Source organism: Chlorocebus sabaeus, chromosome 22, assembly GCF_047675955.1.
Source record: "Chlorocebus sabaeus isolate Y175 chromosome 22, mChlSab1.0.hap1, whole genome shotgun sequence".
Taxonomy (NCBI): domain Eukaryota; kingdom Metazoa; phylum Chordata; class Mammalia; order Primates; family Cercopithecidae; genus Chlorocebus; species Chlorocebus sabaeus.
In genome coordinates this window covers 40,341,471-40,368,369 of record NC_132925.1, presented here as the reverse complement: position 1 = coordinate 40,368,369, position 26,899 = coordinate 40,341,471, and the positions used below count along the sequence as shown (strand labels likewise).

General features: G+C 37.5%; 2 protein-coding genes across 3 annotated transcripts in view; both read left to right on the top strand.

The window, feature by feature from the left end:
* Positions 1 to 18,906, top strand: part of RABL3 (RAB, member of RAS oncogene family like 3) — a 40,818-nt gene extending 21,912 nt beyond the window's left edge. For both annotated transcript variants that reach the window (XM_073009754.1, XM_038003379.2), the window contains 4 exons: positions 6,806 to 6,956; positions 11,105 to 11,176; positions 14,741 to 14,779; positions 15,345 to 18,906. In XM_073009754.1, the coding sequence (XP_072865855.1) occupies positions 6,806 to 6,956; positions 11,105 to 11,176; positions 14,741 to 14,779; positions 15,345 to 15,410 (328 nt within the window). In that variant the 3' untranslated portion in view covers positions 15,411 to 18,906. The remainder of the gene's footprint in view (positions 1 to 6,805; positions 6,957 to 11,104; positions 11,177 to 14,740; positions 14,780 to 15,344) is intronic.
* Positions 18,907 to 25,519: 6,613 nt separating this feature from the next.
* The window catches only part of HGD (homogentisate 1,2-dioxygenase), a 48,838-nt gene continuing 47,458 nt past the window's right edge, over positions 25,520 to 26,899 (top strand). The window contains exons 1-2 of the mRNA XM_073009753.1: positions 25,520 to 25,591; positions 26,405 to 26,493. The gene's annotated coding sequence lies outside the window, so the exon portion shown is untranslated. The remainder of the gene's footprint in view (positions 25,592 to 26,404; positions 26,494 to 26,899) is intronic.

Here is a 26,899-nt window from a genome sequence, read left to right as displayed (position 1 = left end):
ATGGTTTTACATTTTTATAGTAAACCATTTATATAAAACATTTTAAGTTTTGTAAGTTTACATTTAGATTCATGATCTGTTTTAAGTTAGTTTTGTATAAGATGTGAGGTTTTGGTTGAAGTTAATGTTTGCATATGAATGTCTAATTATTCCAGCACCATTTATTGAAAAGATATCCTTTCTCCATTGAATTGCTGTTCCTCCTTTGCCAAAAATCAGTTGACCATATTAGTATGAGTCTATTTCTGTACTCTAGTTCTGTTCCATTGATCTATGTGTCTGTCCCTTCACCAGTACTACACTGTCTTGATTATAGTCTTAAAATTGAGCAGTATGATTCCTTCTACTTTATTCTTTTTCATAATTGTTTAGCTATTATAGTTTTGTTTTCCACATAAATTTTGAGAATCAGCTTGTCTATATTGACAAAAATTTTGGTTGGACTTTTATTAGAAATGCGTTAAACCTATTGATCACATTGGAGAGAATTAATATCTTTATTCTGTTGCATCTTCCAGTTCATGAACACACTGTATCTCTAAATTTATTTAGATCTTCTTTTATTTCTCTTATCAGCATTTTGTAGCTTTCATCATACATATCCTGTGCATGTTTTATTAGATTTATACCAAATTATTTAATATTTTTGAAGCTATTATAAATTGTTTTTTGTTTTGTTTTGTTTTGAGACTGAGCCTTGCTCTGTTGCCCAGGCAGGCTGGAGTGTAGTAGCACGATCTCAGTTCACTGCAACCTTTGTCTCCCAGGTTCAAGCAGTTGTGCCTCAGCCTCCCAAGTAGCTGGGATTACAGGCATGTGCCACTATACCTGGCTGATTTTTGTATTTTTGGCAGAGACAGGGTTTCACCATCTTGGCCAGGCTGATCTCGAACTCCTGACCTCAGGTGATCCACCTGAAAGTGCTGGGTTACAGGCATGAGCCACTGTACCTGGCCATAAATGGTATATTTAAACTTCAGTTTCAAATTGTCCATTGCTAGTATAAAAAAGCAGAATTGATTTTGAGTGCTGACCTGTATCCTGTGACCGGAGTTTTTAGTAAAATCCTTAGGATGCTCTACATAGACAAGTTTATTTTTTCCTTTTCAATCTGTGTGCTTGTTGTCTTATTTCTTGCCTTATCACACTGGCAGCAACTTCCAAAAGGGTACTAACTGGGAGTGATAAGAGTGAATATCTATGTCTTATTCACAATCTTAGGGGGAAAGCAGTCATTTCACTATTAAGTATGATGTAAGCTTTAGGTTTTTTGGTTGACACTATTTATCAGGTTGAGAAAATTTCATTATATCCCTAATTTGCTGATAGTTTTATTAATATCATGAACAGATACTGAATTCTGTCAAAAGCCTTTTCTGCATCAATTGATATGGACATGTGGCTGCTTCTTTCGGCTGTTAGTATGGTGGATTACGTTCACTGATTTTCAATATTGGTGGATTACATTCACTGATTTTCAAATATTGAACCAGCCTTCCGTTCCTTGGTCATGGTATATTACTCATTTTATATGTTGCTGGATTTGATTTGCTAATATTTTCTTCAGGATTTTTATCCATGACAAGCATTAGTGTGTAGTTTTCTGTTCTCATAATGTCTTTGACTGGTTTTAGTGTGAGGATAATGTTGGCCCTATAGAATGAATTGGAAGTATTCCTTCCTCTTCTATTTTTTAGAAGAAATTGCGTATATTTGGTGTTATTTCTTCTTTGAAGGTTTGGCAGAATTTACCAAGAGACCATCTGGGCCTGGAGGTTTCTTATTTGAAAGGTTTTTAACCACAAAATCAACTTCTTTAGTAATTAGGATTGTTCAAGTTATCTATTTCATCTTGGATGAGTTTTAGTAGTTTGTGATTTTCAAGGAATTCATCTATTTCATTAAATTTTTGAATTTATATCAATAGAGTTGTTTATAGTATTTGTTTATTGGCCTTTTGATAGTTTCACGGTTTGTAGTGATATGACCTTTTTCATTCTGATTTTGGTATTTTATGTTTCTCTTTTTCTTGTCAGACTTGTAGAGGTTTATCAATTGTATTGATTTTTTTTTCCCAAAGAAGCAACTTTTGGCTTCGTTGATTTTTCTCTATTGTTTTTCCGTACAGAGTTTAATTGATTTCTGCTCTTATTTCTTTCCTACTGCTTGCTTTTGATTTATTTTGTTCTCTCTTTATAGCTTCTTAGATTACTGATTGGATACCTTGCATTTTTGCTAATGCAAGCATTTTAATGCTATAAATTTCCCTCTAAACACTGCTTTAGCTGCATCCTGCAAATGTTTGAATATTTTACTTTTATTTTCATTTAGTTCACAATATTTTCTAATACTTCTTGAGATTTTCCCATGGGCTGTTTAGAAATGTGTTATTTAGTTTCCATGTATTTAGAGGCTTTCAAGTTATTCTTTACTGTTGACTTCTAGCTTAATTTTATCATGATCTAAGAGCATACTTTATATGGTTTCACTTATTTTATATTTGTGCAACACTCAGTATGTGACTTGGGTGTTATCTCTGTTGTTTCAGTTTTCAGTGTCTTTGGTATGCTAAGGAGGATCAAATCCATGCATGCACAGCTTTGACAACGAGCTCAGGCATTCATGAACTACTTCATGGGGTTGCTTTCTCACACTTCACCCTCTCTGCAGTCTCTGCCATACTTTGTGATTTGCTGGGGCTCCCTTTTTTGGTCCCCAAGCCAAATTTTCTCATGCACTTGCACAACTGCACCTATGGCCAGGGCCAAGTGGTAGAAGGACAAAGAATAAAAGCAATGGGAATTTGCCCCATCATCTTGAGATACAGTTCTATCAATCAGAAAAATTTCCCTTCCTCTGTACTCATAAGCAGGGGTTCCCAACCCCTGGTCCATGGCCTGTTAGGAACCAGGCCACACAGTGAGAGGTGAGTGGCAGGTTAGTGGGCATTACCGCCTCCTGTCAGATCAACAGAGGCATTAGATTCTCATAGGAGCATGAATCCTATTGTGAACTGTGCGTGTGAGGGATCTAGGTTGCAGGCTCCTTATGAGAATCTAATGCCTGGTGATCTGAGGTGGAACAGCTTCATCCTGAAACACCTGTCCATGGAAAAATTGTCTTCCATGAAACCAGTCCCTGGTACCAACAAGGTTGGGGACTGTTGTTGCTTTTGAGCATTCTGCTTGTGTTACTGCCTTTGCCACAACTATCATGAAATTGCTCAGAGGCTGGCTTACAACAGAAGGAAAAATATTGTATTTCTATGCTATCTCCAAGTATTCAGGAGCCTCCTTTCTTGTTTCATGAGCCAGAACTGCAGGCCGCCTTGTGGAGTTTTCTGTTCGCACTTCTGAGTTTTAAGCTTAGTTGCATTCAGACAAGGGGATATGGAAGGGAACTGCTAATTCAATGGTTCTTCACATTGCGGTCTTCCTCAAGATGCTCACTATGAATTTTTCAGAGTCTTCAAATAGCCACTTCATGCATCCTGTCCAGGTTTTTTAGCTGCATTCACTGGGAAAGACAAAATAGAGTTTGCTTATTCTGTGTTACCTAGAACAGAACCCCATTTTCTATTTTTTGATTGAAGCAAGTCTTTCAAAGACTTTGTTTTCTGTGTGGAAGTCTAATTGTATGTGAAGCCTAAATGTAATATAAGTTTGAGTATATATATGTAGATTCCTGCAATACCTAATAAAGAATAAGCACAACTAATTTAAAACCTATATTTCAAAGCCTAGTTGATATTTCTTGTTTCCTATCTCAATTCCTTTCATCACTGATGTCTTCATTAACCTAGCTTGTTCTCTATTTTCTACTAAAATTTCTACTTAAGAAACTTATCTTTAAATTTAGGATTAGGAGACAACATATTCATATCAGAAAGAAATCTGCATTTGTGTGAGGGAATTCAGTAAAAATTCTGTATCCATTTGCATTTTGACAGTACAGCTTCATTTTGATCTTATAGATAAACCTGCAAATGTATAAAACAACCTTAATACATTGGTGTGCTTTGTTGGTGCATTATTTTATCGCATCAAAAGATTTGGAAACAACCCTAGTGTCCGAGCAACAAAAGATTCCTAGACTAAATAATGACATATCCACATACTGGAGTAGTATTCAACATTTGAAAAATAATCAGGAAGATCTCTATGAACTAAATTAGAAAGATCTACAAAGGGTACATTATTAGGTTTAACAAATCAAAATGCAGAGAATATATATCATATACCTTCTATTGTATAAGAAAGGAAAGAAATAAGAATATGTATTTATATTTGGATAAAGAATCAGTGAAAAGATAAATAAGAAACTAACAAAAATGGTAACCTATAGGGGGCCAGGGGAAATGGGTGGATGGGTGCAGTGGTAGGAGCAAGACTGCTTAGCATATATATCTTTTATATCAGATTGAGTTTTTAGCCATATTTAAACAATTTAGATAAATGTTATGTTATGTGGTTTTTACCACAATAAATTTTAATTTTTTATTATAGAAAATTTTAAACGTATGTAAATACGAAGAATGGAAAATGAACTCCCATATACCTGTCGCCTAGTTTCAACAATTATCAACATATAGCCAGTCTTGTTTCATCCATATCTCTACCTACTTTCTATCTTCTCCCACTCTCAACTGGATTATTTTGAACCGAATGTTAAAACATCATATCATTTCATCCATATATACTTCAAAACATAAGGGCTTTTTTTTTTTAACATGATACCATATAATTATCACAGCCAAAACTTTAATAATAATTCTTTAATAACCAAATATTATTTTAATTTCCCCAATTGTCTCATAAATGTTGTAGTTGATTTTTTTGAAACAGTATCTAAATAAAGTCCTCTGATTGTATTTCGTTTCTTAAGAGTCAAATCTTAGGTTCTCCCTTCTTAGTTGTTTTTTTTCCAACCTCCTAGCAGTTTATTTGTAGAAGAAGATGGCTGTTTGTCTTGTACAGTTTCCTGTATTCTGGATTTGCTGATTGTCTCCCTGTATTGTCTTTTAAACTTGTTTCTCTGATTTCTAAATCTTCTCTGAAGTGATAATTAAATATAGTGATCTGAAAGATGCAAGTTTTTTGTCTTTATTTTTCCACCCAGTATTACGCATGTAATATGATACCTGGCTGTGTGTCTCTCTGTGATGTTAAGGAGTTATCAGCCTTATCCATCCATGATAAAGTCCTTCAGAAGTTTACCAGAAAAGATTTCAAGATTAAATTTTAAATTGGATGCTGCAAGATTTTATGAAAAAGATAAAAAGAAACCTAAAAAGAGAAATAAGAGAGCAAACTATGTATGTATGCTTTATATGTGTCAATGTGCAAGGAATTGTGCAAGACTATGTGAGAGATGTATGTACATCAAAGGTGGTATTTGATAGAAGATATCCAAAAATTTGTATGTGAGACAGAAGGAAACAGTCCTAAACAAAAGACACGCTCAAAACTTTATTCCCTAACAAAGCGAATTGCAGCTTTGAACCATGTCTCTTTGATTAGGGTTGCTGTTGGTATGAATAATCAAAGGTCTTGATCATGCTATTATTGACTTTGATGCAATAAATAGAATGGTAATATTTTTGTGAGATGGGAGGTTATATATTTAAAACAGTTGTGTTCTGAGGCTGAACAGTTTGTTGAGGCTCTGTAAGATTATTGTGAAGGACATAAATACTTAGTAACTTTGGCCCCTACCCCAATTTAGAATTTCTCTAAGAGAAAGAAAAGGTAGTGTTAAAGGAAGAAAAAAAGCTTTGCTCAACTGGGTTATAGTGATTGGATTATGCAATATTGATTTACTGTCATAAATTGTACACAACCAGATTTTGCTGACTGTTGTAAATTGAGCTTATGACGTGTCAGAAATCCAAATCTGCTTTATTTCTAATATGTGAGTAGAATTTAAATTAATTCAACAGCAATGGCCTCTGTGTTCTTTTCAGTAATGAAAAGTTTAATTTATATCACCACTCTGTTCTTTGGATAAATAATTTTTTTAAAAAATAAGGATTACAATAGCCAGTGATCCAAGGCCACTAACCCTAAGTGATTCTTATTGCCCGTCCTCTATCTCCCATGGCTCTCATTTCAGGAAACAACTACTTGGTACTAAGTTCTTTCCTTTTACTATTCATTTTGCATTTCAGCTGTTTCCTTCCATTTCCATGTGTTTAACTCACCTTTCCCAGGCTATAGTATCACCTATATTTGATTTATTCTGGGTTTCACCTTCCTTATTTCTATTTTTTTATTCTTCTTATTTCTTTACTATTCAGACAGAAATGTGTATTGTAGATACAGAGTTAATGCATACCCCAAAATGTACCCAAGAAGCTTGCCATTTTGTCTTGTAGCACACCATGCTAGGCTTCTGGGTTTTCGCTACACAGAGACTTAAATCCACTCTCTGCTTCTACTCTGAAACATTCCTGAGTTGTTATGTTAGCCTTAGAAGACAGAGCTACATTGGAAGTCAAGTCCACTGACTATAATATACTTGATGGGCACTTAGTTGTTCAATTATTCAGTATTATTCAACATTCAATAAAAACATGGGACCAAATTTTGAGAAGTTAGATGAATAGCTGGAGTTTGATAGATGATGAGGATGGATTGATAAAAGAACAAGTAGATGGAAGAAGTTGGAAGGAAAGTGGATTTATAGGTGAAGGCAGCAAAAATCAGTTAATTTTCAGTAAAATAGTTTAAGTTAGTTGCATTTAAATATTACACATCTACATCAGAAAGGTAAATTCTCTTCACCTCTTCATTATTATTTATCACAGGGATTATGATCGAGAACAGTTTGCTGATAACCAAATACCGCTGTTGGTAATAGGGACTAAACTGGACCAGATTCATGAAACAAAGCGCCATGAAGTTTTAACTAGGACTGCTTTCCTGGCTGAGGATTTCAATCCAGAAGAAATTAATTTGGTGTGTATTTTCACTAATGCATGCTTGTATTATTATCACGTAAAGACAAAACTAAAGACATGTTGAAATTATATATTCTAGTGAAAGAAACTTTATACTTGAAATCAGGCTTTTTGGATTCTAGTCCAAAATGTAGTCAAGATTGGAATCAACATATCTAGACTGAGAGATGTGCACAGTCACTTCAGCCTTTTATGTTGATCTGTTGGAATGTTCCAACTTTATTCTATGAATAATTTAAATCATGGGCTTCTTTTTTTGAGACAGTCTCGCTCTGTTGCCCAGACTGTAGTGCAGTGGCGTGATCTCAGCTCACTGCAAACTCTACCTACTGGGTTCAAGCAATTATCATGCCTAGGCCACCCGAGTAGCTGGGATTACAGGCATATACCACCATGTCCAGCTAATTTTTAAAATATTTTTAGTAGTGATGGGGTTTTGCCATGTTGCCCAGGCTAGTCTTGAACTCCTGACTGCAAGGGATTTGCCCGCCTTGACCTCCCAAAGTGCTGGGATTACAGGCGTGAGCCACTGCACCTGGCCAATGGACTTTTTCTTGAGAAAGTTTTTAAAAATCACACCAAAATTAAAATAAATTGATTAAAGTGGCATTATAAGTTTATTATTATTGCTTGTAAAAAGCCTCTTAGCTTCTTAAACTACAAATTTTACCTTAAAGGGCAACCTAACAGATACATGAAAAAATTACAAACTTTAAACTAGGAGTGCTTCATAAGGACTAATTTATGTACACTTATGCATATATAGAGGATTGAGTCCCTTGATGAGATGACTAGCTCAATTAGAACTGAGTGCTTAAAAAAGCTAAGAAATGGTTGTCATATAAGCCCGTTAGGATCCCAGAAAAAGATCCTGGACAGCAACTTCAGTCATGGTCATGTTGTTGTTCACAAATAGGATTTCTGCAACTGTGCACTGGCATTCCAGAAATGCAGTGGTGGTGGTGTAATAGTACTAGTGACCAACATTTGTTGAGCACTTAGGGGTTGAAAACTGTTTTAGTTATTTACATATATGATCTCACATGCATCATCTTCACAATCAACTCTATAAGACAGATACTATTACTGTCCTCTTCTTAATGATGAAGACAAGAAGGAGAGAGGTAACAAGACCAAGGAAGGTTACCCAGGTCAAATGGGGTATTCAGATTCAGAGCCTGTGCTCTACAGTTAAGCCTCTTTTCCACTTAATTAATCCTTCAACTCACCTTGAGAATTTGGCGGCTGAAAAATCTCATAGAAATCATCTAGACCAACAGTTACCCAAATCGGATTGTGTATTTATATTACCAATAGTACCTATGGAAAATTTTGAATAACTGCCCCACAGCTGGAGCTTTTTATTCATAAAGCCTGGCAGGAGGACCAGGAATCTGTAGTTTTAACAAATAACTCAGGTGATTCTGATGCCTTGTTCTGTGAATCAACGTTTGTGAACACTGCTTGGTTCAGCCCCACCTCTACCCCCAGCTTCTGCCTGTCATTCCATTGTTTTTTACATTCTGCTTTGCAGTGGAGAGCCCCTTATTTTTCTCAGCTGCCACAATGGAATATTGATGTGCATACCCCAGGTAGTCAGCACTGAACCATGATATTCCAAAGGATTCTTGCTATATAGATATACAATATTCTTGTTGAAGAAGTGCTGAGATTACTTTGAACATTATTTCCAAACGGAAATTTACCATTGAAAACACTTAATTTGTTCCAGTGCTTACTTTTAATATATTTTAGAATGTATCTGTTTCTAGTGCTTGTGGGTTTCTGTGATAATTGCCTGTGTGTCTGTGTGTGTCTGTGTGTGTGTGTTATTCCTACTTGCCTTACAAAGCCAAGGCCTTCTTTTAACTGTAAGTCAGATGTAAAGGTACTCAGTGAGACTTCAGCACACACAGTCCCCAAAGAGTTCAAATATAACATGTTTTTGGGCTTTATCAGTGTACAGCTTCAAGAACACAGCACAAATAACACTAGGAGAGGTTCGGAGAATGAAGAGAGGAAAAAATGAGGAGGAAGATTGAATATGAGAGTTTAAAAAAGAAATAGCCATCAAAAAGATTCAGCAATTAAATATAAAGCCTCAAATAAAAACTAATGTAACAATATTAGTGCTAAAATCAGTTACTGTATAAATTTACTTGAAACTGTAGAAAAGTAAGAATTAACAAATGTATACATCAAAGGTGGAATCAAAGTTAATAAATAACTGCCTGAATAAATGCAAATTGTTTAAATTATAAATAGGTGAACGATTACTTATTTTCTAAAATCCTGTTAGGCTTATTGTACCCCGTAAACAATTTTCTCTGTTATGTATTTACTTTGAAGTGATCATATTGAAGTATCTTCCCTGGTTAATAGTCCTTTCTCAAGCTCAGACAAGCTATTTGGAGCTATTAATTTTCAGACTTCTCCCTCAGCCATGATAAATGGCAGATGACTCTTTTTCAGCACTAAATTTCTCATCCCAAAAATCATAGTGTTTCTCTAGGCTACTCAGCCTGAAATTATGGTACCATAGAATTAAGGTTTTGGGGGTGTGTTTTTGTTTGCTTTAGTTTTTGTATTTAGTACTTCAGCTCTATTTAGAATTGTCTCAAACTTTTGACATTCTGATGACTAGCTAATCAATATCTATTTTATAAAACGTTTCTACCACAGGTCTAAGGTTTGTCTCTTATATGCCCCAATTGCTGTAGAAATGTGTTCAAACACTATTTCAAATACCATAGTTTGTGCAATGATGTTTCAGTCTATGTAATCCATATGTGGAATTATCTTTATTATGGTAAGTGCTTGTTGTGCTTGAAAATTCACTCTGCTAGCATTTTCTTAGATTGAAGAGAGAAGGACTAATGTTCTACTACCCACTGTATCCAGGTATGGATTATTTAATTTTTCACAAAAATCCCATCAGATAAAATATTGTTATCCCCATTCCACAAATCGGTAAACCCAAATTTAAAGGTTCAGTTACCTAACCAATGTTACACAGAGTAGAAATGTTGGAATGGACATTCCGATTTAGAGCTTGCTGGCTTTGAAGACCCCTGATTTCTAGTACTCTGTGATCTTTGACAACTTTGTTGTAGCCTCTCTTTTTTGTAGTTTTGGAGAATGTATTATAATTTCTGGCCAAAATTTAAAATGTGAGCCTTGGAATGTTGCATATGAATAAAATAGGAGGCTTCATTAGAAAGGAATCCTGTGGGCCTGGAAATTACAAAAACAGAATAAATGTAACAACAGTAATTTTAGTAATTTCTAGGGGCACAGAGGGTGTATAGCTAAAAGATAAAATTTCATGCTTGCAAAGGAGCTTACATGGTAGCTAAGTACTCTATCTCACAAGGTGACAAGTCAATAGTGACAAGCAAAAAACAAAACAGCTACACTGGGATTCCATCGAATAGTAGGCCTTTTAAGGTTTTAAAGTTATTGTAATGATTAATGTTCCAGATCGTTCTGTCCCTTCTGGGCCCATTTTTTTTTTCCTATAAAAAACTTCCATCCAAGAGTAGTAATATATCTTTATTATCAAACGATAGTAGTAGATGTTTATTACCAAAAATAATATATCTTTGTGGCCTACCAAAAGATGTAGTACCTTGCATCCAAAGAGAAATCCTTGGCAATTGTTCTGTTTGTTCTTTGCGCCTCTAAATCCTTATTTTCATGCTTTCTGTAGTTCATATGAACTGCATGGTACTAAATTAGTTGAGCACTGGTGAATAACGAGTACAAAAGTGAAACGCTTACTGTTTTTCATGGCTGTCTCTCTGGTTTTCAGGGTAAATGTAGGTAGGTCACTCCATTAGTACCTTGGTTTTGTTATTAGTAAAATATTAGTAATCTTGTCTTCCTCTGTGAATTATTTGATGATGAATACATTGATTTGGTATACTCTAAAATTGTTTAAATGACAAAGATTAAGTGACCGTATTTTCCTTTAGTACTTTCCTCCTTGCTTTGTGCACCATAATTTGAAAATTATTTGAATATTTTATGAGAGTATTATACCTAACAGTATTATGCCTATAGAAATGTGCAACAGGATGAGTTATGAATAGCCAAGAGCTTGGGTTTCCTAACTTTCACTTGTGGATCTTATGTTTTATCTTCTAGGACTGCACAAATCCACGGTACTTAGCTGCAGGTTCTTCCAATGCTGTCAAGCTCAGTAGGTTTTTTGATAAGGTAATGGCTTCAATTAAGTTATTTTTAAACTTAATTTATATATTATGAGAGTTTAAATTTTTTTTGCAGAATCCTGTGACCCTTTATTTTTTTTGTCCAAAATTTCACAGCCTGAATAATACTTGTTTTGATCTCTCTTATCTGTTGGTGTAATTGCCCAAGGCCTGCTGACATATTTATTCCATCACCAGTGTTCTCTAAGTAAAGGGTAAAAGCTACTGGATTTAAATGGAGGTTTTAAAAAGATATCTAATTCCTCTCCTTAAAATAATTTCTATTTACCCATTTTCTAGCTCTCTTTTTCACTTATTCACCCTCCCCCCCACATAAAGGCACTGAACTGAGGAGATTCTGCTTAAAGCCCTGAGTTCTTTTTGCTCTCCCAGCTGTTAATATTCTCCACATAAATGTTACTGTTACCTTTTAAGGTAATGTCGTCTTCTAGATTTCCTAGTGTTTCCCTCTCAGAAATATTTGCGTTCCAATTATTGACTCTCTGCTAACATCATTTTATTGTCCTCAACTGGAAGGAAAATGTAGAATGACTCAGCATACTGGTAAATTTGAGCACCGTTTGTCTTTCCTTCACAAGGCCATACAACTGCATTGCACATAGTATTGACCAAGTTTAAGTTGTTTGCCCAATGCTGACATTGCATAGTAAGGTAAAATAGGATCTTTCTGCCTGTATTATTGAAAAAGGTTAACTCCTGTGTTATATTTCTTTTTAAGTGACATCTCCTAAGAAAATCATCTTCCCCATAGCTCTTCTTTAGCAATCATTTTTTTCTTTTAACTGTTTAGGGATTTAATATTTGGCCCTTTTGTTCAGCATTAGATAAGCCCCAGGTTTAGTTAATTTGGGATTTAATATTCGGACTTTTTGTCAGCATTAGATAAGCTCCAGCACCCTCCTCGATTAATATTAGGCCACTAGGAAAATTTTGCCTCACTGCAAAACTTCTTAACTGGTATGTGGCAAATAGGGTGCAGATGTGCCTAGATACTGATTTCCCTCAATTCTCAGAGCAGCCAGAGCCCTCAGGGTGGGGGGTTGGGTGATTGGCAGCCTCTTCCATTTTCCCCAGTGTGCTGTGCAAATATTAGCATTTTCTATGTGTGCCATGACATGAAAAATGTTGTGCAGCACTGCAAGGAGCCAGATTTTCTCTCCACATTGCTTTCAAACTTAAAATGTAAGAATTTCCATTTGGTTTAGATCCGTGGCCGCATCAATACAAAATTTTGTCCCCTATGAGCAACATCTTACAGATCTGCCCTAACCTGGGAAGATCCCACAGTATGTTGTTTAAATTTAAATTTTTATTAGTTCTAAAATTAAAAAGATATACTAAATTACATCCTAGAGAAACTGGATTATTGACTGGTATAATCCAAGTTGTCAGGCAAGGCTTTATTTTTTAAAAAATCAGGAGTACACGCTGCAAGTCAGGGGTAAAGAATTATGACCAAAACCAAAAAGGTAACTTCTCTTTTTATTGCCTGAATCACAACAAAATGTATGTGGGTTAGGAGGTTGGCCAGACCTCCAGACTGAGGTGGTTGCCTGAAATCAAAGGAGCTGACAACCAAATTTCACCCAGTTTCTATACATCAGTTCTTCCAGAATTTAGCATAAAGATTTCTTCTCCTCCTAGGCACAGTGCCTCACGCCTGTAATCCCAACACTTTGGGAGGCCGAGGCGGGCGGATCACAAGGTCAGGAGATCAAGACCATCCTGGCTAGCACAGTGAAACCCCATCTCTACTAAAAACACAAAAAATTAGCTGGGCGCAGTGGTGGGCACTTGTAGTCCCAGCTACTCGGGAGGCTGAGGCAGGAGAATGGCGTGAACCCGGGAGGCGGAGCTTGCAGTGAGCCGAGTTCGTGCCACTGCCCTCCAGCAGCCTGGGTGGCAGAGCAAGACTCCATCTCAAAAAAAAAAAAAAAAAAAAAAAAAGATTTCTTCTCCAAAAGGAAGTCTAATTCCTTCTAATAGTAACTCCTCATACTCCAGAATAATCAGATTTTCCTGTCCTGCCATAGACAGGAAAGGGAATCAGTCTCCTTCTTGGTTTTTGTGGGATTGTTTTAAGATGTACACTAATGATAAACCAACTTTTCTACCTCTGGGGTAAGTGAGTGCAACTTTGCCCTGGTGTCTTGTGGCTAAAAATAATCCAGCTATAGTCTTTAAGACAGCAAGAATCTGAATGAATCGCTGTTGTACCAGAGAGAGCAAGCTGGCCTTGGCCTTAGAAGAACGTGCTCTGTTCTAATTCAGAGGAACTCTTAGCTGCATAATTTCAGATTTGAATGTCTTAGAGTTCATCTCCAGCTGATCTGTATCATTATCCGATTAACTTTTCTTATCACAGCAGGTCTGTGTAAAGGAAATACAGATACTCTTCAACTTGCGATAGGGTTATATTTCAGTAAACCCCATGTAAATTGGAAACATTGTTAGTCAAAAATACATTGATTACACCTAACTTACCAAGCATCAGAGCTTAGCCTAGCCTTCCTTAAACATGCTCAGAACACTTATGTTAGCCTACAGTTGGGCAGAATCATCTAACACAAGCCTATTTTATTAAAAAGTTGTGAATGACTCATTTGCCTATTGTATGGGCACTCAAAGTACAGTTTCTACTGAGTGCATGTTGCTTTCACACCACCATAAAGTCAAAAAATCATAGTCAAGCCATCCTAAATCAGAGACATTTATAATATTTCCTCTGTAACCACTGCAGTTTCTGAAGTGTCAGAACAGAATTTATTTTTCTTGAAAATGTTTTTCATCATCTGAAAACGTAGTGCTCTTTAGTGTTTACAGCAGTTTGGGGAAAAAAAATGAAAACATGGTGCTCTTAAACTCATTACATTTGAACATATATTTTGAGGGTTTCTTTTCAATAAAGGTGATGGATTTGTGCAGGTACATCTACTGCTTGAACTTGTTTTTTCTACTTATCAAATGCAGATAATTCTGAAACTACTGAAGTAGGGGTGCAGTTAGTTTTTTTAAAAAGTAGACAATACAACAGTCATTAGACTGCTTTTGATGTTGTATCATCTGTCTATATTGAGGACATATAGAATTTTTCACCACTTACTATAGGGATGTGGTGGTTTGCTATGTTAAACAGTCCCCTCTTTAAGAAATAGACAAGACTATTGTAGCAGGCAAGTGCTTTTTTTATCTTACGGATTCTGGTTAGTACCTTTTGGGACTGACTGCTAGGAAACTTAGAGTCAGATTTGCTGCCATACTCTAAGAATTGCATGGGTTCTTATGTCATTCTGTCATTATTTAGTTTTTGTTATTCATTTATGTTTTGATCTATCATTAATGCGTTTTGGAATGAGGCAGGCTTTTATGGAAATACTCCCACAGTTCTCTAATTAACACCAGATTTTTAGCTCACTCTACTACATGTCTACTGCTGTGGAAAAGATTCTTAGTTTGGATATATTCCTTTTAGTACCATTTAGTGGTTGTTTCAGTTAGCCACTTTTTGCAGGTATGTGTGCTAAGCTTTTAAAATCTTTGTTTTTCACAGGTCATAGAGAAGAGATACTTTTTAAGAGAAGGTAATCAGGTTGGTATCTATCTTTTCTTGATAAAATAGATTCTTAAATTTAGATAGGTGATTTCCAAATTTAAGTTCAGAAGTAGTTTTAAAAAGTTGGGAAAAGCCCTTTGTAGGCACAAGCAACTGATTTCCTTCTATCCTGTTAAATACAAAAGGGGAAAATCAGAACAAAGGGAAAATAAGGATCTAGGAAACAAGAATAATCTAGAAATAAGATTGTGTTATAAAATAGAAGAAGAAAATAATTTGCTTGGGACTCCAAGAGTATACATTCAGGGTCTGTCACAATACAAATAATTTATATAAAAGTCTGGTAGGTATTATGAGATTTACCTTCATTCTTTCTGATTTAGATGACGCTATCACCAATTTGTTGGCAAATGTTTTCCATTTTGGTAAAATTTATTTTTATTATTTAATCTGTGGCTTTCTGAGTAAAATCTCAGAAAGCTGGGTTTTTTTTAAGGAACAACACGCTGACATACAGAAATGGAAAAGAAGGGAAAAATTACTATTAGTATTTGAACTTTTATTGCTTGAGACTTAATATAATTATCTTTCTTGCCTATAGATTCCAGGCTTTCCTGATCGGAAAAGATTCGGGACAGGAACATTAAAGAGCCTTCATTATGACTGAGTTACACTCATCCTTTGGAAGAGTGAGCAAGCAGTGGCAGTTTTTCACAGCTTTCCTCTTGCTATGTTCAGTTATTACCATCACAGCCTTTTAACGAAATCATCTTAAATGCTACCCTTCAGCCTCACCCTTTAATGGAAAAATGATAGGAAGTGACAACACGGGAGGTCCAAACTTTGTCCCTATTCTCTGTGTTCCTTACCTTTCTGTCCCTGTGTATAGATTTTGTAAAAGCCTTGTGAAAATATGAGATGTTGTCAAAATGATGCAGTAAATGAGCAATGACAGTGTACTGCAGAGAAAATTTACTCTTGCCTACAACGGGAGGGTTTTTACGGGTCTGTAATTTTTCCCCACACATTGCTGAAAGCTTAATTAAGTACTTCAAAAATGTATCTCCGTTGTTTTACCTTCTTGAGGGAAAAGGCCTTGTTAACCAGCCCTGAGTTGTCCACCCCAAACAATCTTTGTCGTTTTCAAAGATGCAAGATCGTGTTATTTGTCTCCACCCTCGTCACACACAGGAATGCCTAATAATATCTACCCTTGGCTCCCTCTTCTGTCCTTTGCAGATGGCTCAGTGACTGGAAGAGGTGGACTGATAGCCAGAGTTAAATATAAATACAAATTAATAATACATAGAGAACAGCAATACCAGAAAAAAAGAATTCTGGTAAAATGATGTGAAAAAATTGGCAACTCCCTCACTCTTAAGGTTGTTGCTGTATGCAGTCTAGGCTTTCTGTTTGGAAATAGGCAGGGCAAAATCTAATACCTGCACAAGGGCAATGAGACAGATGTACAGCCTCCTCTCCTTTTTTTTTTTTAAGGAAAAGTCAACTCCTGAAATGTCCCTTAGCTATAGTCAGAAAACTAAGAATATTATTCTTGTGTCAACAATGTATTTATGGAGAGAAGTAAAAATAAGTTCCACAGCAACACATTTACATGAATTATGAACTAGGATTCTTGGATTTCATAATCACTCCAAAGCTTTTTGGGGGTGGGGTGTGTGTGTGTGTGTGTCCATAATTGTTCATCATTTTTTTAACCTGTCTTTTTGCTTGCTTAATCTTCTCTGCCCCAGTTCTTCCTTAGTATGTGAATTTGATTTCTAAAAACAAGTTATTCAACACTTTATCACTCATATTCTCTCTCTGACTCTGCTGCAGGTCTCTGCACTCCTGATTTTGCTCCATACTTTTAAATAATAATAATAAATATACAGTTTTCATTTCTCATTTAAAACCTAGGTAGAAAACACCAAATTCACTTTCTATTCCATTTTAATTAGGTTTCAGAAGTACCTTGGAAATCAAGGTATGCTGCAAGAGAATATTAAAATAAGAACGTTAGAGAGTCCTTTTAGAAAGGCAGTCTTGGGAATTTGGAAAAGGATTTTTTTCTTTTTTAATTATACTTTAAGTTCTAGGGTACATGTGCATAACGTGCAGGTTTGTTACATATGCATACTTGTGCCATGTTGGTGTGCTGCACCCATCAACTCGTCAGCACCCATCAACTCGTCATTTACATCAGGTATAACTCCCAATGCAATCCCTCCCCTCTCCCCCCTCCCCGTGATAGGCCCCGGTGTGTGATGTTCCCCTTCCCAAGTCCAAGTGATCTCATTGTTCAGTTCCCACCTATGAGTGAGAACGTGCAGTGTTTGGTTTTCTGTTCTTGCAATAGTTTGCTGAGAATGATAGTTTCCAGCTGCATCCATGTCCCTACAAAGGACACAAACTTATCCTTTTTTATGGCTTTTTTAAAGCAGCTTTCATCAGCTAGACTGTTCTCCAGCCTTTCTTTACTTCCTCTTTGAAAGGACATAGCCCTGGTTTCTTTTTGACACAAAGGAAAGCTATGCAAATCATGATCTATATGTAGAATTGGTCACAAATGTGTTGTGGGATAGGCTATAGAGTTGGGAAGTGGAAACGAAATGCTACACAGAGACCTAACCCAACTAAAGCTCTTTGTATTTCTCCTTTAAGAAATAAATCAAATGCCTTCCTTCCCTATGCTTTCTTCCTCTTTCTTTTAATTTAAAAAAAAATTCACCCTGATTTTTTTATTTTCTATCTTATTTAAAAAATAAAAATAGGCCAGGTGCGGTGGCTCACACCTGTAATCCTAACACTTTGGGAGGCCAAGGTGGGTGGATCACTTGAGATCAGGAGTTTGAGACCAGCTTGGCCAACATGGCAAAACACTGTCTCTACTAAAAATACAAAAATTAGCCAGGCCTGGTGGCACACACCTGTAATCCCAGCTACTCGGGAGACTGAGACAGGAGAATCACTTGAAGCCGGGAGGTGGAGGTTGCAGTGAGTCAAGATCATGCCACTACACTACAGTCTGGGTAACACAGTGAGACTCCATCTTAAATAAATAAATAAATAAATAAATAAATAAATAAATAAACCATTGCTGATGACTCCAGGGTCAATCTGGAAAAATTAACAGTATTCCTCAACTCTATTTCTTTCTGCAGCCAAGCTTGATTCCTTGAAATTATAGTTTTCTAAGGAAAAAATAGTTTTTAATAATCTAAGGTAAATTTGTTTCAATTATTAGCAGCAGCATAATAAGGCTTTTGCACAAATGAATGTTATTAGCTAGAGTTCTTCAAAAAAGCATGAAGCATAATTTTTGCTAGGACTTCTTGAGAACTATTGGTAAAAAATGCTTTTAGATAATAAACAAGTATAAATGTCAAAATATTTTTTAAAAAGTATAATTGGCTGGGTGCTGGCTCACGCCTATAATCCCAGCACTCTAGGAGACCAAGGCAGAAGGATCACTTGAGCCTAGGAGTTTGAGGCTGCCGTGATTCATGACTGCACCACTGCTTTCCAGCAGCCTGATGATAGAGTGGGACTCCATCTCTTTACATATGTATATCTTACTCTCTTGATGGGACAAGTTGGTAGCAATAAAGGTTTTTTTTTTTTCCTGTTGTGATTTCAGTGTCTAACCAATGAAGGTGACCAGATGTGAAGGCATATCTATGACTACTCCTCTGTCCCTTGGGTGGATAAGACTTAGTTGGAATCCAACTAAAGATTTGGGCTGGTCTCTCCATCTTAATGTTGATGGGATTCAGGACACACAACCCCAAAATATTGTACCCTGATATTTGAGAAAACTGCAGAAGCAAGGTTTCTCATACCTTCCTCTTACCCCTTCTCCCCTGAAGCAGGCCATAAAACCTAAGTGACTGTGCCCTGAAGTAGATCATAAAACCTTCATTCCATAGGTACCCTATATCCTCACAGATACAGAGACACCAAGAAGAATCTGGACAAATAGGACTTGCTAAGTTCTCCAGTTTATTACCATTAGATTATGTCCTTTTGTCCTCTGATTATACTTCTGCATGAGACGGTACATAAAAATACGCAAGTTTTCCTGTTTCTTTTGTGTCTTCATTTCTGAAGATTCGTGTCATGTAAAACTTACGGTAAATAAATTTGTGTGCTTTTCTCAATAATCTGTCTTTTGTTATAGGTGCCTCATTTGTGAACCTAGTGATGTGTGAAGAAAGAAAGCTCTTCTTCCCTACAGTGCTCTAAGAAAAGCTATTTCCAAAAGAATTGATCCATATTAGCTTTAGCTTGGGTTCTTAGAATTCCTCAAACTTGAGGCATTCATGATATAATCCAGGTGCCCTGACACTGTTGTTTTTCTGTTCATTCTGAAACTGGACTTCATGGAACTGATGTGCAGGGACATCAGACTGAGGCGAAAAGCTCCTAATTGCTCCCGTAATCAGAGTTTCTGAGTCCTCATTTCGATAGTGTACAGGAGGAATTTGGGCATTTTTGCCATCAACCACAGGGTGTTCTCTCTCTCTCTCTCTCTCTCTCTCTCTCTCTCTCTCTCTCTCATTCTAATTGCCAATGTTTAAAAATTGGAGCTTCATCTTATCTTGAAAAATCAGCTAGCCTACTTTATTCATTTACACTTCCTCGTCTGTTGGCATTTGAGTTGTGATAATGCCTAATTTACAAGATTGTTCTTGTGGAATTCGATATGGAAAAATCTAACAAAAGCAGGCACTCAGTATATGTTTTCCCCTTTCTGAACACCACTAGTCATGAAGCTGCTACCTGCCAATGACCAAGGAGAGCGGCCAAGATGAAGAGCAAGGGAGTCATAGAGGAGGTGGCTGGAAAGTAATCCCTTGGTCTGTTTTAGAAGTATAAAGGCATTAGGAAACAAAACTCTTAAAGAATGTATAAGAAAACTAAATGTACTTCAAGAAATTAAAAGGAGCAGTAAGAAACATCTCAGTTTGCTCTAAGTGAAATGTTTCAGGCTCTGAATGATTCAACCAAGAACCTGAGCCCATTCCTGGGAAGCACCTACAGAAAACTGATTCTGGTCCCGGTCCCTGTCTTCAGGTGGCTGTGTGTAAACATCTTACCCCAGTGTAAACATCTGCAGCTGGTAAACGTCTAGGGGTTTTCTCACTGCTCTCCAGGAGACTCAGCACTGCCCTGTTCCTTCCTAACCTGAGTCAGGACTGAGCAGAGAATCCTCCACCACACACAGCAGGCACTATCTGCCACAGTTCCTTTCCCTGATAGCTTCAAATTCTCTGCCTTTTGAAATAAGCCTATTTTTAACTGGAACAAATAATGGGTCAATCTGTACCTCAGGTGAAGAGGAGTGAAGCCTCTGCAAACACTTAGGAACAAACTAAAAACCAAAAGCATTTGTGTAACCTGTTCAATAAGCTTGCTGGACTTTGTCCCTATGTATGAGTTAGGCAATTCTTTCAGCTAGTTTGAGTGACACGCTGACCAGTGAAGCGCAGTGAAGCAGTGGGAACCAGAATATCCAAAGAGTGGTTTGAAGGAGAAAGAAGCATTGTGGCTTTATATCCTCTGGGCCTGGGTTTCCTGAAGTCATCACACATAGAAGACAGAAAAAATGGCTGAGTTAAAGGTAAGAAACCAGCTGGCAAGTTTACTGTGCCTTCTTCAGCCAAAATTTATGGAAGCTTCTGAGAACTCCAGGGTATCAGAGTTGGAAAAGACTGGGAGAGCCCTGGTTCACACCCCTGTGTTCAGAGGCTTCACTGTGGTGTCTGGGCATGGCTGGGGCTGAAGAACAAGGGAAGGGTAACAAAGGAAAGAAATGAAGCTCTTATTGGTCATCCCTTGCCTTTGTTCGTTTCAATTATTGTCTTGGAAATCTGTAGACATCCTAAGAGCTCCCCTCCACTACGGACACACACGTTTCTCACTATGTCTCTTTCCCACCCCCTGCTCTGACACCTTCCCATTGCTACAGCTTCATGGACCACTTCCGGTGACCAATTAGATATGCTTAATCTATTTAGTTAATTGAGGCTCTGAATCAGCCATCAGCCCTTGGCCAGTAGAAGCCCTAGCACCTCCTCTAGGAAATCATTCTTCTTTTAAGTAATGCGCAATTGAAAAGTATGTGTGGGTTACATGCTGTTAGGCCCTAGGCATTTTAACTATGAATTAACTCATAATCCTCAAAATAAATCTGGGGTGTAGAGAGAGGTTCTTGTTTCAATTAGAAAAGTAATGCTTGGAGAGACTATGATTTGCCCAAGGTCACTGCCAATAGATGACTGGATTAGAACCAGGGTATGTTTGAATGCAAAGTCTAGGCTCAAAAAGGGGCCTCAGTGGCTCCTCCTAGACTGGTTATCTTAAAGCAAGGAAAACAGAATATGTACCTAATATCTGAAGCCATGCCTAGTGCCCAGCCCAGGCTTGCATCAGTGCTCAACACAAGCATGTGTAACTGAACAGAACTGCCCAGAACCTTGGCTCAGGCCTAGTGGGCCAGACCACCCCACAACAGACATCTTCCTAGAATGCAGGGTTTGAGAAGTGCCCTAATGCCCTCTAACTGATGCTGAGTTTGAAGAATCCATCAGTTAAAGGGAGGTGTTTCTGAGTTTGAAGAATCAAACACCTTCCTATTTGGTAGGAATCCTGAAAACACTCAACACCAGAGTGAAAGACTTTGGTTTTTTATCTTTATGCCTGACTAAAAGTTAACTCTCATTCTTTCATTCAGCAAATATTTTGTGCTAGTGCATGATACTGCAGATTAATATAGTAGAGGAACTGAGTCTGGGCTAGGAAGAGTCAAAAGAAACTTCCTAAAGGAGCCTGTACCTAAACTGAATGTTAAGAGAGAAGTAGGAACTTGCCAAGTGAAGAAGGATGGGGTCTGGAGGGAAGAGTGAGTGCAAAGGCACAGCACATACAGAATGCCTGCATGCTCTAGAATCCAAAACTCTGTCAGCCAAATTTGAGTTGATGGAAAGACAGCCAAACTGAGATACCTAGGTGGTGGTTGGATTTCAGGGGAGTGGGCAGGGCAAGGGGAATAGAACTGAGGGTCATGATGTCAATGGTAGGAGTTGAAGTCTTGGAAGAAAGAGTAGATAGAAACTTTGTTTTCTGATGAACATTCTATGAGGAAGTTCAGCAGGGGTTGGAAACATCTTTACCATTTATAAATAAATTATATATAAAATCTTATCCTGCTGTCATGTTTAAGCAACTTATTATGCACAGCACCAGGACATCAATGTAAATTGCATGCCAGTCTTTGCTCTCAGTTTCAAAGGCATTCTTCCCTGCCTGCTGTCTAATCTTTACAAGGAAAGGTTAACTCCAGAGGTCAGGAATCCGAGCACAGAAAACTGGACCGGATTGCATCATGCTCATTCTACTCAATAAACATTACATAATGTTTAAACTGTTTCTCATCTTTTATTTCTTCATTTTAATGAATATGTCAACACAAAGCCATAAATGAAATCACATTTACACAAAAGTACAACTAGGGGAAGAAAATTCAAAAGATACAATAATAAACTTAAATTTAAAATGAAATACCCTGTGTGTCTGAGTAAGTTGCTTAACTTCTCCCAACCTTGGTTTCCTCATTTCTGAAATGAAGAGCTTGCTTAACATTCAGGCTCTGGGCCCCACCACCAAATCCTTGATTCGCTGGCTCTGGGTTTGTATGTAACAAGCTTCTGGAGTGATTCTAATGATTAGCCAGAGACGGGGCCTGCTATTCTACACAAGTGATTTCCTGTTGCTGCTGTAAAAAATTACCACAAATTTATTGGCTTAAAACAGCACAAATTTATTATCTTGAAGTTGTGGAGGTCACAAGTCTGAAATCAGTTTCACTGGGGTAAAGTTGAGGTGTCAGTGTGGCTGGTTTCTTCTGGAGACTCTATGAGAGATTGTGTTTCCCTGCCTTTTCCATGGATTCTGTTTCCTCTTCTAGAGGCTACCCACATTCCTTGGCTTGTAGCCTCTTCCTCTATCTTCAAAAAAATGTATCTCTCTGCTTTTGTAATCACATCACCTTTTCTCCTCTTATAAGTCAAATCTCTCTTTGCCTCCCTCTTATAATGACACTTGTGATGACATTTAGGATACACCCAAATAATTAGGATACCTCCCCATCGCAAATTCCTTAATCTTATATGCGAAAGTCTGTTTGGCTAGAAAAGGTAACATTCACAGGTTTCGGGGTTAAGCCATACGTATCTGTCAGAGCAAGCCATTATTCAGCCTACTGCAATAATCTGCAAGTTCTCTTTACAATCTATGTTCTATGTTCCCATCAAGGTTAACTAGAAATATTAGACTCTTTTTCCACAGAAAAAAAAAAAAATGTAGCAGTAGTTTCATCTCTCCCCTGACTTCTCTCTCTTTCCTTCATGCCCAGTAAGAGGAAGTGAGGTGCACCATCTGTTCATCTCATCAGGTGTTACCTAGAATCAGAGTCAGGAGAAAGCACCTCATAAAACTACTCTGACAAGTAAACCATATCCTGGGGACCAGGTGAGAATTAAAAAGCTGTATACTGGTAAGCTGCCAAAGAACTGATGGTACTAAAGTCACATGGAGCTCAGAAATTTATTCTTGCATTTAGAAAGTATGCATATAATTCTCTTGAAAAGAGATGAAATCATATTTTTCTGTCGGACCAAATTATTCAGAAATCCGAACTGTAGAAAACATACAAACACACTTGCTTAATGTTAGCTTTTTAGTCTTATTTTTGTACCCAATATACTTTTACATAGGCACTGAACCAGCTGGAAATGAATGCTTGGATTTTCGCAGCTGATAAAAGCAGAGTTCAGATTCTGTCCTTGAGCTCAATGTCTGGAGAAAGCAGCTACGAATACTGCTTCCTTAATTCAGATGCCTTTGGCAGTGAGGGACATGGCATTTTAAAGCTGTAATAAACTCATCTGTAATTTTTCTCTCAGGGGATCAGAAAAACCAATCGATTTGATAGTGACTCAGCAGTTTTTACCTTCCTCTTTAGCCAATGCACTGCAGCTAAGATTGAGAAACGGATTCAGAACTCACACCTCTTGGTGCTTGGTGGCTCCCTTCCAAACCACCAGCTGTTCTTTCTACTTTCTTTTCTATTTTTTAAAGCACAGTCTGAATCAAGGGCTTCAGAAACATATATACTAGCTTTTGTTGCAAACACATAACCCTGAACTCTCTTCTGAGGCAAGCAGTTACAAAGAATGGGGAAGGTTAATGAATAAATCCACCGGTGCCTGCCAGAAAGCTCAGCTGTACTCCAGCCTTCTTTCCTCTCTTGCAGAGAGAAACAATGCGGCAGTTGAACAAAGCGAAGGCACTGTAATGCCCAGTGGCTTCAGTCATAGGCTGGTCTAAAATTCCATTTCACAGAATTGAAGATAATTTGGGGTTATTACCAATTCTCAGCAGCTCAAATTCAATCCCGTTGATGGTGAACATGGGGTTCATTTTGAGAGAAGAAAATTGGATGCAGCGGAGAATCAGAATGCTGGATGGCCTCTGCCATTTCCCCAAAGATATCATCCTAACTGCATGCTGCTGCTTTTAACAAATCAGTATATAGCTTAGTATTTTTTGTGATGACAAATTTTCAAATATGCAAAATATTGAGTCTGAAAGCAAAAAGAATCATTTCACTTCCATTGCTTCCCAGGTCATAATATTCACATCTGATATTTCTTCCAAATATAGACTGTTGTTGGCCTGATCATCACTCACACATCCAGGCTTGTTACATCTCCATGCCGCTGAGCACTCTGGAGGGCCTACCCTTCACCTGCTTCCACCCTTCTTATATCTCTTAAGGAGATGTGTTCAGATGGTGGCATTTCACTCGCTGAGCAAGACTGCACTTTCATTATCCTGGGCTAAAATCAATTGGTATTTAAGTTAGAGCAAAGAGCCTTCTAACCCTATTTACAGCAGCACACATACACTTATATTAGAATTGGCTTTAAGTGAAAAACTCAATCAGTCAATAGATTTCCACTGATTACTTTCTATGACCCAAGACTGCCATAGTCCCACCTTCATGCAGCTTCTAGGCTAGCAAAAGAGCCAGATAGTGCACAAGAACTCTCAAGTGTGTTGAGTGTTGTAAGAGTAAGTTTCAGGAGCTCCCCGTGACTTACCTTGCTGAGAAACCTTTTAACTTTTGTTTCCTCTGGGTGTGAAGTGAAGAGATGGCAATCAGAGTAGTTTTCATTGTATCATTGTGAAAAGATTCTGGGCTGGCATGTCTCCTGAAGGCCACCCATATCTTTAAACTTTATTTTCATGCATTCACACAAATATAGATGTGTTCCATAGGTGAGGCAGATAGCAGAGGCTTCTGCCTGAAGCAAGGCTAGTTTGCAGAGGGTTTTGCTGTCAGGGGTTGGACCCACACATCTCTTCCTAGATGGTTTTTCTTTTTTTTTCCAGAGTTTGAAAGGGAAATGGAGTCTCAAGTTCAGGGAGGTTACAGTGTAGACCCATAAATCAGCTAAGTACAGCTAAAGGTGGAGAGGTCTATGCAATATCCAGCACTCTTCTGATTAATTGGAAGTCTTTAAAATTCACAGAAAGCATATTGTCTTCCCTAAATGATTCATATGTCAAGACACAGTAAAGATATTATACATAGAACGTCATACACAAACGTATGTCTATATAGAAATTCTTACATTTGTGGACTGCCAACTTTGTGAAATGCTCTTTAGATCCTACTAATGGTGACATTTATGTCTTTGTCACATACAGTACATTTCTGGATTTGGGAATGAGTGTGCTTCAGAGGATCCTCGCTGCCCAGGTTCCCTGCCAGAAGGACAGGTACAAGCAAATAACATGCTAGAAGAGCTCTGAATCCTATTCCTGGATCACTAGCTTTCAGGCCAAAGTGCCTCCACCCACTGTGGCTCTTCCAGTCTAGCCTGTGAACTGTCTAGGGGTTTCCCAAGTCATAGGGGCAATGAAGATACAGAGCAATGACAATACAAAGATTAAAATTGGATTGGTGGCACAGCAGCCAATCCAAACTAGTAAAATTAACTGTAGGGTTTCCAGTAGGATTCCCAAAATCCAGGGTTAAGGGGAATTCCTCATATTCCCCTTGAGCATCATGGATGTGACAATTATGAGAAAATAACAAGATGCTTTAACATGTATGCACAAAGATGTTCATACTAGTGCTGGTTAGAAAAGCAACAACACAGTAAACAAAATATTTTCAAAACTTTTTGAAGGCTGTATCATGGCATAAAAAATCCTCATGGTATAATGTTTTCTTAAAAAAAAAAAAAGAAAAAAAAAAGCCTGATTATTACAGGATTATAGGTATCATAGCGTCACAATTTTAGAGGTTAAGAATGCAAGGAAAAATACCAACATGTTAACACTCTGTTATTTCTGGTTGTGAGATAATGGGTGATATCATATAGTTTATACATTTTCTACAATATGTATATATTACTTTTATAATCGGGGGGCAAGTCACATCAGAAGTCGTTACAAGAAACATATTGGGTTGGACATGGTCATGTGCAGTGGCCCAGAGTATCCCCATCCCCCTACTGAGTTGGTTGGTGGGAAGGTGGGATGCTTTTCAGATGGGAGTAATATTGTTTATTGCATCCTTTATTTCAGAATAATCCTCAGGTCTGCCCCTACAATCTCTACGCTGAGCAGCTCTCAGGATCGGCTTTCACTTGTCCGCGGAGCACCAATAAGAGAAGGTACAAGGATTAGATGAATTCTGACCTGTAGACTGTGGGAACTATGACAGGGACTTTGTGCTGCCTCCTTCCCCTGGGCCACAGCCTCCCAGAGCTGCCCAAGATCCTGCTTCTTATAGGCTATGGTCTGGGTCATAGTCAGAAGAGAATGGACTTCCTGCCAGCTAGCACCAAGTGACTGGTGGAAGAAGGTGAAGGAAAACTGCACAGAGCTGGGAAAATACACATGTCCAGTTCCATTTACAAATTATCTCTTATACTCAGAAGAAAATATTCCTAATAGTTTGGCCTTCTTCTAAAGACTGTCCTGTTGAGTTTTGGCTTGGGGTTTACCTGTTTTGTTTTTGTTTTGTTTTATAATGACAAAGTCACAATTATGGAAGATTCAGAGCAATATCTCTCTCAG